The sequence below is a fragment of the Ambystoma mexicanum genome, chromosome 9, assembly GCF_040938575.1.
Source record: "Ambystoma mexicanum isolate Mex_15411 chromosome 9, UKY_AmexF1_1, whole genome shotgun sequence".
NCBI lineage: Eukaryota > Metazoa > Chordata > Amphibia > Caudata > Ambystomatidae > Ambystoma > Ambystoma mexicanum.
The window spans coordinates 1,280,381,715-1,280,394,128 of NC_090931.1; the positions used below are offsets into that span (position 1 = coordinate 1,280,381,715).

A 12,414-nucleotide genomic window follows, 5' to 3' on the forward strand; every position below is an offset into this window, starting at 1 on the left:
TCCGTGGAGGGATCCAGAATGCTTTTAATGATTTTTTCACATTTTGTGCAAGGGTTACTTCAATAGAACTTCCCCCACATGGTCTCATTTAATGATCCTTCTTTTAATGCTTTGTGTTGCATGCCCTGCAAGAGTCAGTTACACAGTTACAATTATCTGAAGGTTGATGTGTGTTGGTTAGTTGAACGTGAACTGTACATCTTCATAAACCAAATTGAATTTGTTGGTCTTGTTGCACTTTTCCGCAATAAGTTTGTTTTTCCTTCTTTTGAGTCTAACCCTGTTATTAACTTCCTGCTCATGGGCTTTTTCTTCTGTTTTCAGGGAGTTTTGAGAGTCAATCTTATTGAGGCTGAGAAGCTTGTCCCAAAAGACAACTACCTGAAGGGAATCATTAAAGGGAAATCGGACCCATATGCAGTCGCGAGAGTAGGAAACCAGAAGTTCAGAAGCAAAACCATCAAAGAAAATCTAAACCCTACATGGAACGAAAAATTTGAGGTATGACCATTCGGATGCTGTCTTGTTCTCCGTCACAAAATAATGCAGGGATTTAAAATAATTATATCTAGACATTTAAGACTATTGCACTCTGGCAGAGGTTCTAATCATTGCCATCAACTTATACACGGGACTGCGGAGAACAAAAATAAATGACTATGGTATAATATATATACACTGAATCCGCTGCCCCCTTAGGTTTGGCAGATAGACCATTTATGCACTGCTACTTCATGCCACAGGTTCTGGAAATAGATGATGAAGGCCCCCACCTCCCTGGTTCGACATTTAGAAAATGTATGCATATTTAAGTTGTGCCAAAAGAAAGCCACACAGATGTCTGGTGCTATGGTGGCTCAAAATTAATTACTCCGGAGTCTGCATTTCATTTTCTCTGATCACTTATTTGGCATATTTGAGTTCATAAGTTATGGATCCGTGGTACATACTGTGAGAGGAGAGGGTGGAGATTTCCATCCGTTACAACATTGTTTGGCCTCAGAAGAAGACATTGTCCTAAGGCACGATTTGGTTAATATCGGTTTGTGCAGAGTTTGGTCAGAATCAATTCAGAGGGAATGACTACTAACAAAGCCAATAGGTTATAGAGTAGACTATAAGCTTTCTTTTTATTTTGTTAAGCACTCCTATGACAAACGGCTCTTTTTGCATTTGCAAAGGCAGACCTATTGGTATTGGCAATGCTTATCATTGACCAGAATTCTCAAGAGTTCCCCTTCATAATGACAGAGGCATTGCCAGGGTATCTGTTTGAGATGTAGCTTTATTTGTGTTGTCATTTCTCTAGCGAGTACCTATTGTACACGCTCCAGAAATCGTCCAGATCTCCTATTGATGGCCAGCAATCCCTGTTTGAATTGGTCCCCTTTTCTGCTTGCATCTAGTAAATCATGTTACGTTTTCACACAAGATGAATTACAAAGAGTTGAATTAGTGGATTTGTAGTGCTTTGGGAATAATCATGGTTACCCTTACCTGGAAATAGTTCCACAAATGATGCTCTTTCCACATATATGAGAGCGCGGATGTCAGACTGCACCACACCGATGATCCTTAGTGTGGGTGAAACATGCATGTGGCTGCCTGCATCCTTGAGTGCTGTCTGTCTTGGGTTGATAAAGCTATGTATAAAATAGTGCTGCCCTATAAGGCAGACCATTTTCTGGAGCATGGTGGGCATGTTCTTGAGCTAATTTACAACCCCCTGCCCACGGCATTGCTCCTTACACCTGAACTGGAGGCGACTGGAAGCTATTGTTATATTTCTAGTGCCTGCACTAATATGATCACGTTTGTAGTGAACCTCAGCAGAATGTGTTGGCTGCACGCCATTTAAGATACCTCTGTCTTGGAGATGGCAGCACTGCCTTTTTTTATTTAAGAGTGGAGACCGTAAGCCTAACATTTATCTTTAAATAGGGAAAATCCCTAAATGTGTGACGTTGCAAGGCCTAAGTATTGAAGCAGAGGTTTAAAATATTTCAGGAAAACAATACTGTCATGCACTGGCATAGCTCCAGTTTGATGTACATACTTCCAAATGGTGGATCACTCCAACCTCCACCATCAACTGCATTGAGGTTTCTGTTCTTTCGTGCGATCGCCCATTTACACGATGTCCCCAGTACCAATACCAGGAGTAAAATAAATGCGTAAGGATACTGACCGGTGACGCAAGTCCCCAACCTGCAGGTGGGAAGTTGTAATTTCATGCGTTGCTGCGGATTATATTGAAGTTGAGCAAAATGGTTTCCCATACTCCTGGGAGGGTAGCTCAGCGGCAACGTGCTCACCTTGGAATCAAGAAGACACAAAGCAACACAGGTTCGATCCCCGGGTCCAGAATCCTGGGTACTCCCCCTTCTGAAAAAACAAACACTGGACCCTAACATTCCCACAAACTACAGGCCCATCACCACGGTGCCTTTCTTATTAAAAATACTAGATAACTTAGCATACACCCAAATTCAGAACTAACTTGAGGTGAATCATCTCCTTGGCGCCCGCCAATCCGGTTTCCGACCTCTACATGGCACAGAGACTGCCCTTATCGATTTAAAGGCCGAAATAGACTCACTGAGAGACAAGGGTAAATTAGCACACCTTCTCCTACTAGACCTCTCAGCCGCCTTTGACCTGGTGGACCACAAAGTCCTGTGTAATCACCTAGACTCTGCGGCCCACTTTTCAGTGGAGGCTATAGTCTGGATACAGTCATTCCTTAGTGACAGGACCATGAGGGTGGTCTCCCGCACAGCGGCAGCAGACCCAATAACTATCACCTGTGGAGTGCCCCAGGGATCTTGTGTCTCGCCAACACTCTACAATATCTTCACCAAGCCACTCTTTGACGATCTTGACAATCTGGGTATCACTTATACCAATTATGCAGATGATACCCAGATTCTCCTACCACTTACCGGGGATTATGTGGAAGATCTGGCTTTGGTGAACAGAGTCTATAGCATTGTTCAGGCATGGATGGCCAACCATGGCCTATGCTTGCACGATGACAAAACCGAGCTCCTCATCCTGGGCACCACAGCTCGCATCTATAAACTCAGCCCTAATTACTCAGCTTTCATCATCGATGGAAACACTATTAAGGTCGCCAGAGAAGTAAAAACACTAGGTTTCTACCTCGATTCGACCTAATTCTTTACCAAACATGTAAACTCACTGGCCTCATCCACGGCCTATACATGTAAATTAATTAGAGCCGGGAAACGATTCCTGTCCGATGACAGTTGCCTAATTCTATCCAGAGCCCTTATCCTCTCTAAATTAGATTATTGTAATTCCCTCTACATAGGGGCATCTAATCAAACCATCAACAGAATACAAGTGCTCCAAAATAATGCACTTCGAGCGGCCCTAAGTATTCCCAGAAGAGCACATATTTCTGAAATAAGAAGGAAACACAAATGGCTCTCTACACAAATGCTTAAACAACAAAGCTCCTAGCTACCTAACAGAACGATTTACTAGAAAAAAACTCTACTAGACCAACGAGAATAACCAGCCCCAACTGCCTTCTAGTGCACAGATTTAAACTGTCCACTATTGGAGGATCCAGTTTCCCAGTTAGGGCAGCTCAATTGTGGAACTCCCTACCTCACGCACTTCGATCTGACCTAACGTTCAACAAATTCAGAAAGAACACAATAAAATGGATCACTGAGAATGCTATGTAACCCTCATTCTCCCCACGCTCCTACCGCATGTATTGCACCTAATATAGATTTGCTATTATTTTAAGTAAGCCCTCTGACTTGTCAGCATACCGTTTGTACTTTTACTCTATTGCCTAACCTTTATCCTGTGGAGCCAAGAAAATTGTTCTACCATGTTCTGTATACTTGTAACCTCTGTAACTAAGCTGTAAGCCTTTGTGTCACATGCGCCCTGCTACCTCAGGGTCCGGCGCGCACAATAAATTAAACAAACTTAGACCCCTCTGGGTATTAAAGCACGTTATAAATGTGCAACTAAGAAAAAACTATTACGCAAATGTACCAGCGGTTCGATGCCCGCAGGCTGTGTGAGCGCTTTAAAAATGTGTGTATATATATATATATAATCACTCCCGGCCTGCGCGCCATCCTTTTGCCTTACACTTTCAAGAATAATGTTGTTTTGTATGACTATGACCAGAGTGCCTATCCACCCTAAAGCTAAAATAACCTCATGAAAACTTAATAGAGCTATTATGAATACCTGAGTGCCATTCCGCACAGATGCCTTGCTGTTTTTATTATCTGTATTCAAAGCTCCTACAACACAATAACACACGGTGTGTCCAATAATGTAATGCCTTTCTGTACTGCCTTCTGACTGGTATTTGTTTGAGATATGAGTGAGGGTCTACTGCTTGACAAAGCCTAAAAATCTAAATATGTACTTTAAAAAAAAATACTTTTATTTGTAACTTATTGTTCTTTCACAGTGCTTTTTCACCATGCTAATGAAGCGAGCCATCAAAGACCATTTTTGCAAGCAAATTCAGAAACACAGTTGCCGTTGCTCCTAATCTTTATTACCTCAAATTGACCTCAGCAAAAGTCTAACTGCACAGGTCCAACTGTGGACATTGAAAATAATAAATGCATCAGTCGTGTGAAATGTAGGTGGTCTTCAAAAGCTGGGCAAGCAGTCAGCCATGTTTTCAGTGACATCCCACTGGATAGAGCTTGCAGTTTGTGATGACTCCTGTGGAGTCATCACTGATTCCCCACCAAGGATCTCCCTCCCACGTGGCCAGGGGACTGCAGCCACTACCTGATCCCGACCCTGGGAGGAGACAGCTGTCGGGAAGAGGTGGTGACTGTGTCAGGTGAGATGCAGTGCCCCCTTACTCCTTTCAGGATAAGGCCATTTGTAACAATCTAAGGGCCCACTGTGACCTCCCCCTTTCACCCAGAGACTATAATGAAAAGCATTGGTCACACTTAAAAAAAAAAACACTCTCTACAAGGGACTAGCATTCCTACAATGACCCTCAGTCAAGAAACCTTTCTACATCATTTTTATCTAGTTCCCACTTTCCATACAAATACATACAGATTACATAAAACATTGTTGCTTTTTAATGTGTGTGCCATTATGTAAAAGTCCAGGGAACTTCCTTACATGGGTTAAGACTCTAAAGACACCCATGAATTCCAATCATGGAGTACCTTTTTGTGAAAATCAAAAGAAGAAACACCCTGGAGCTAAAAACCCAAATGAAGTTATGGACTCCAACTCCCACAACCACCCAGGTACTGAGACGAAGAAAACCATCATCAAGAGAACTGTAAACCAAAATGAGCGTCCTAGTTGTTCGACATCCGTAATTGGTCCAAGGTTTCTTCCTAACTTTAGGCAGGAGTTTGAAAACGGTACCACTGAGAAACATGAAGGAAGAGCTGGAAGAGAATTTCTCTTTCCAAGACACGGCTTGGAAGCAGACAGCAATTTGGGAGTGCAGCGCAGGAAGACCTGTGTCGGAGGCGGAAAGGGGAAGCCGACGGCGAATGAATGGTGGCAGAAGGAGAAAGCAACTCAGAAGTACACAGCCGTCGATTGACCTGTGAGCTAACAGACTGACCGCTGGAGCATGGGAACAATGGCAGGCAAGCGAAGCAAAAAGCCATCTGCAGCCCTCTGAGCAGGGAGGAGTACCCAGTGGAATTTAGAACTGGCAGGGGAAAAAGGAATACACACCCCCTCTCCAGTAGGAATGAGACCAGTGAGGGCTCAGTTACGACCTGTGGAGCACAAGAGTTCCATGCTGCAAGGAAGGGGAAGCCATATGAAGACTGGGAAAGTCATGGCACGTGTCTGCATTTGAAACGTAAATATGAGTGAGAAGACCAGGGAGACCTTGAGAGAATGAGAGCCTAACGAGAGGGGTGAAAGTTGTGTAACCTTTGGTTAGGGGCAGATGATCTTCAAAGTCCCAGTACTTTAAGAACAATTAAGAACTTTTTTTGAATGCCGACTAAGTAGAATACAAAGACAGAATTTGAACAAATCCCCATACATGAGATGTCAGTTTGGGGCAAGTTGGAACAAGTAGTACCTCAAGCCAATGAAGTAGAAAATACAGTGAAGTAACACAACTGTGTTGAATTTGAAAGACAGTGAATTAAAAGAAAAAGTCCTGGTGAAAGGAACACACCAGGCAGTGAACATTGGGAGACAAGATACCGGGAAAGAGAATACACAGAGGTCCAGTCAAGTTGTATAAAGATTGGAAAGATCCCTGGCTGGAGACTATACCAGGGGATCAAGGACTCCTGGCAGGGGAGTATACCAGGAGGTCCATTAAAGTTGTATAAAGAAACGTATTTGTTTTGCAAAGTATATGATAAAGAAGTACACTTCTACATTTGCTATCCTTAAACTATTGTTTGAAATATACTTTTTCCATCCCACTTGAATAATCCAGGGGAAGGGAAATCACCCGCTTTATCCAAGGGCCCCTCCTTGGAAAAGACTGTTTCTGTTGGATGTGTCTATTTGCCTTAGTTGTGAACACTTTTTTTGTCAAATATAAGTCAGATAAATGTCCATGCACTTTTAGTGTGAGGGTCAGGGTGGTACGTTTTGGACACAAGGAAAGTTTATATGTTTGACAATACACAGTACACAGACTGACCTTTTTAGTTTTAGTTTTCTAGTTGGGGAAACTCTCTTTAGAATAGCGATAGACAGGCTTTCATCCAACATTTTCTTAATTAATAAAAGACGTCTGATGTTGAAAACATTACAACTTTGTGTGTGCCTCTCATTTCTGATTCCTCAGAATTAGCAGTAATTAAGTAGTTCCTTCTCTATAGGGATGGCACTCTGTGAGAGTGCATTTAAAGCATCACACTACACTTATGAGGCATTACAACTCAGAGGAGTGATAGCAGTAACATGGTTATTGGCCCACAACCGAATTCTGAGTCCTCGCCCCTAGGACTGTAATGCTATTATAATATGGTTAAATCACAAAACTTGTCAACGTAAAGAACTGAAGTTGCTGCTCAGAATATGCAGTGACTACTGTCCTGATGAAATATTGGCTAAGGGAGACACTGAGTATTGAGGCAAATGTTGAAAGAGAGACTTGAAGCTTTTTAACATTGGCAAGGCCCTCTTGTGACTCATTTTCTTTTTTTACAATAGCGCACCAACATACCTTTTTTATAATGATGCTATGGGCTCTCCTGGAAACACTAGCCGCACCAAAGGCAACAGCATTTTTAAGACTATATGGAGCACACAGCAGGATTTGACCCGTAGAGCAAAAAGCTTATGCAGCTGGGATGACCTTTTTCTTATTGTAAATGATTAGTGAGGCTGCAATTAGTCGGCACAGTGTTATTTATTTACAGTTTGTATATAGACCTTGCAGTCCAACCTTTATATATCATTGTGTGTGTGCCTGTCCTCGGTTTTACAGTCTGTAATCTTACTTATTCCTGCGTTTGCCATGTGTTCCCCCATCAGTTTGTTGTTCACGAGGTTCCCGGTCAGGACCTGGAAATGGACTTCTACGATGAAGACCCTGATAAGGACGATTTCCTTGGCAGGTAATGTGCGGTACTACACATTTTTTATAGAGATTTGTTTGGCCGGGGTGCCATTTTTAATGCTTACATTGTTCCCCAATTGAGTAAAATCCATTGATGTTGTTTCTAACCCAACAATGGAAATCTTCTGCGTAAAGAGCTCACGAAGAGAGGTTAATGGCCTCCAACCAATTTGTGCCGACAATTATGACCTGTGACTGCAGCCTATTGGGATTTTAGAAGGATTCTCAAAGTGGAAAACCCCGTAAACGTGTTTGATCGCTCGATTGAGCTGTCTACCAGCTCTTTCTGTGCATCCTTTTGTGTATGCCACAGTTTGTATAGTGCTGTTGTGTGGCTTATGCTGACCAAAAAGGTTTGTGTTATGCCACGAGGCACGTTTTCTCACTTCACGGCACAAATGAGCACTGCCCTGGGCTGATTATATGAGTATAGTGCCAGTGGTTTGGAGGTATTTAAGACCTGTAGAAGTGTTGAAATACTAAACGCCTCATGAATATGGGTTGAAGAAATGCCTCACAATCTGAGGTATTTACCCATTTGTACCCGCCACCCCCCATGCATGGATTAACCTTTTGTGCTGCAAGTAAAGGGATGCCACAGCCTCAAAGGGGGCAGGAGGGGAGGTCTCACATCACCCATTATGTGCAGTGAGGTACACGTTCATGTTTCCTCTTGCAGGCTTTTGGACCACTGCTGTACCACGTGCCCTTTTATCCCCAAGTAGTTTACACGTTTGTAAAATAAACAGTATGGGGCAGACGTACTGCATTTTCAGCACACTACTGCCCTACTAGCAGTAAACACACGATAGGTGTGTTCTGCTGAGAACACCACATGTGGTAATACTAATGTTACCTCATGCTGTATTCATTGCAGAAGTACCCCCAAACTCCCAAAGAGTTCCCCAGTTTGACGTCTGTGCAGATCTCACCCTTAATTCTTCCATCCAGGGCAAGCCAACATTCAAAATGGCCGGATTGCTTGGTATCATTCTGGGGCTTCCTTGTCGTGTGTGAGCACCTGCTATTTTAACTGATGCTAATAACTTGATGCATTGTTACGTTCTTTTTAATAACCAAGATAAATGCATACAATCTACTTGTGCTGATCTGTTCCCTTGGTGTTTTGCAGCCTCCTTATTTGCTTGGAAGGTGTGATGAAGGACAGAGTTGTGGACGAGGTATACAGTTTACAGAGCTTGTTTCACAGGTGTTGACAAAGCGGGCCTTTGGATTGTTGACATAAAATGTTGCGTTCCGTACATGCAGCCAACAAATTCTAATTCAAACAATATCTAATGTTTGCTCTGCTCCTTCTCCCTGCTCGCCCCCTTGCAGCGGAAGCACCCTCCCTCTTGGACGTGCAAGTAGCCCCCCCTCCATGTGTTGCTTCTGTTTAAACTAGTCCTTTCCAACCATTGTGCTTATTTATACAGTGATAAGGAAAACTAGTATTCTTTGTACAAATAGAAGGGATACGAATGATGGTCTTTTTTGCGCAAATGGGCTCATATGTACAGTTATGTACAACTAATTGATCATAGATGGTGGGCTACAAGGCATATTGTTATGACAATCTGATCAATGAACAGCTCCCCTACTTGAGGGATTACATACCCAGGGTCCAGACACATGCAGAAGCTGCAGGTGTGCACATTTTTAGTTTTGGCTATTAGATGGTGCTAAAGCACCATGTATCGGCCAAAGCTCTTGCATTGGAGTCCAGCTAGTAGAGATATGGGATATGAGGAGGGACACGAAGCTTGTAGGTGTTTGGTAATTTACCCACCCAATGTCTGTCCATGGCCATGCTTATCCCTATGTTCGTTCCCATCCACATTCTGCCCCTTTCCCAAAACACATCCTTCTGGCATCTCTTTGAGTTGGTTATCAAGCAGTAACATCAAACATACTGCTCAAAGTGCCTTCCAGTGTTTCAAAGCAGGCTACTGAGTGATAATGGGTGAAGTGGATCTGTAAATGCACTACGCGTGTAATATGAATACCTTCCCTTTAGCCACTTAATTTATGAGCAATATGCGTGACCTAAAGTCCTGTTAAAAATAAGCATTGGCAAAGCCAACACTTTTGGCTTGTGCGTAGGTACGAGATGGGCATTTACCAGGTACTGCTATTGCATGCCCAGGTACTTGCACCGTTTTGCGGCTGCTACCATTACAGCAGTGCCTGGCAGATGCCTACACAGAAGCCAAAATGATTGTCATTGCCAATATTTGTTAAATGTTAGCTTGAAGCCCCAGCCAAAGTTACATCAGGCAGCACCAACTGCAGGACTGTCTGAAGGTCCATGCTCCTACACACAAGAAAGAGTTCTTGACTAGTTTCTTGTAATGTGCTTTATGAAGTAAGCTTAACCAGCTCTTATAGATACTTTGAAGAAATAACCAAATAAAAATAGTTGTATCAGGAACACCTCTGTGTGCACAGCTGTTCTACAATCTCAACTACAGTATATCAGTTTCAGGGTTACCAATCAATCTGCAGAGCAAACAGGACACAGACTATTGGTTATCATGCCGCGAAGTAGCGTTGGTCATGCTGAAGCACTGTCGCCACCGCTGCGAGGCCAGAACGTACAAAACACTCCCGAGTCTATCTACGAAAATACTAATTTAGTTAAGCAATACATCCTGACGCGGATGGGCATTTCCTGGGCGGGTAATGAGCCTGGCCATTAATTACCAGACCCGGAAATGGTTGCCCCCGTAGGGGTTTATTGCTGTTAGAGCACTAGGATGCTTTGGAAAGTGGAATCTATCCTGCACTTTCTTAGCTTGTGTGACCGCATCTGTAGATGGAAGTTTTGATTACTTGTTACGGATGAAGATAACACTCACATTTCAGTCTGTTCTTGTTCTTTCTTGTATCGCTGTTATTTGCTGGATATAAATGTTTCGAGGGGATTGGGTCCTCCGACGTATTCCATATCTATGACAGGTAATCACCAAAGCTGTGCTGCTTCGGAAACTTTTTTCGGCTCCTGCGTCAATGACGTCGATGCGCCGTCGTCGAGGACCTCCTCCGACGTCAGACGTCATCCGATGTGATAAGTAGGACGCACGACGCCCGTAGCCTCAGTTCCGTTTTTTCCGCAAACGTGTTGCTTCGTGAATATCGGTTAACGCCTCGACTCTTTGGAGTTCTGTTCTTCTTGGTTCTTCGAACCTGTTCGTTTTTGTGAGAAAATCCTTCGTGTGAAGAGGTCTTCTACTTCGTCTTCAACCCCGCGTCCGGGCTTCAAGAAGTGCGGGTCCAAGATGTCGGTGACGGACTCGCACAACGCCTGCCTCTGGTGCCTCGGGGAGGCCCACGACACGGATGACACTATCCACTGCCAGTCACTCACGTCCAAAGACTTACGTGAACGTAAGAAGAAGTTGTCGGTAGGTCGGGTGTCCAAGCCCCGGAAGTCGAAGTCTGCGGGGCTTTCGACGGATGATTCGAGAGGTGACTCTCCGCGTCATCGTCCGAAGTCTCGTGAGTCTCCTTCTAGGAGTCGGTCTCGCCACTCCTCGGCCTCTTCGAGGCATTCTCGGAAGCACCAACAGCAGTCGTCTTCCAGGTCCTCTTCTGAGGACTCTGCCCGGCACGTCGCTTACCCCACCAGCCGTGCGACGCTGGGGGAATGGGCTTCCTTCGGGAAGAAAATGCTGGCGATTCTCAAGTCGCAGGGTACTAAGCCGTCCGCGCCCCCGAGTGGGGTCGGTTGTGAGAGGTCGAGAGACACCGCTCGCAAGTGTGGTCGGCACGAGTCACGGGAGAGGTCCCGTTCGGACAAGGGGACTCGTTCTCGACGTACCCGTTCCAGGTCCCGGTCCTCGACGCGTTCGAGACCGTGTGCACCTGCGATGTCTTCGAGGAAGACATCGACGTCTGAGGCGTCGAGGGCGTCGACAGGCTTTCTCGAGGCTCCGGCTCCGAGGAAGTCGTCGGTTGTCGAAGGACACGCTCGGAGCTCCGGCTTCGAGGACTGTGTTGACGCCGTCGATACTGGCGGCGCTGAATCTGACGTCGACGCCGATTTACTCAACGCCGATCCTCTCGGCGCCGATGCCTGTTCTCTCGACGCCGGCGCCGAATCACTCGACGCCTTTCGAGGCCGGGGTGTCGGAGGTACCCCGTGGCACGGGGGAACTCCCTAGGAAGGCTCTGGTTAAGAGCAAGCACTCTCGGGTGCCTTCTTTTCGCCACCTGGAATATATTTCAGAGGTGGATGAGGATTCTGATGGCCTGGTTCCTAGACAGGTTCCAGATGAAATGGTCTCGGGCCATAGTCAGTTTGACGATTTGAGGCAGTCACTGCATGATGCCAGTGGACTGGACACCTCTCCGGAGGTGGAGTTTTGTAGGCCTGAGCCTGGCTCTCATGCCGATTCCTCGTACCGGCGCCTTATGGCTAGGGTTTCCGAGTACTTGGGATGGTCTGCTCCCCCATGGGAGTTTGTGCAGGATGATCTCACAGACATCGTTGATGTTGGTCCCCCAACTGACCCGGTACTGCCGTTTCATATGGCTCTACAGAGAAGGGTGGCGGCGGCTTGGACTGCTCCGGAGAGTCTCCCGGCGGTGGGCAGGTCCTTGTCACGAAAATACCGTCCAGCCAGTAGCGACCCCTGCTACTTGACCAGGCACCCCACTCCAGAGAGTTTGGTGGTGCAGGCGGCCACGGCCCCGGCAAAGCAGGCGTCGTACTCTACCATCCCTCCTGATAGGGATGACAAGCGTTTTGATGGCTGGGCGAAGAAAGTGTTTTCTTCTGGTGGTATGGCGCTTCAGGCGGCCAACTCCATTTGTGCCTTGTCTTG

General features: G+C 45.3%; 1 protein-coding gene across 1 annotated transcript in view; it reads left to right on the forward strand.

Moving 5' to 3' along the window:
- Window positions 1-12,414, forward strand: part of ESYT3 (extended synaptotagmin 3) — a 392,268-nt gene that overhangs the window by 290,107 nt on the left and 89,747 nt on the right. Inside the window, exons 9-11 of the mRNA XM_069616612.1 lie at window positions 325-501; window positions 7,504-7,586; window positions 8,721-8,769. Coding sequence (XP_069472713.1) covers window positions 325-501; window positions 7,504-7,586; window positions 8,721-8,769 — 309 coding nt within the window. The remainder of the gene's footprint in view (window positions 1-324; window positions 502-7,503; window positions 7,587-8,720; window positions 8,770-12,414) is intronic.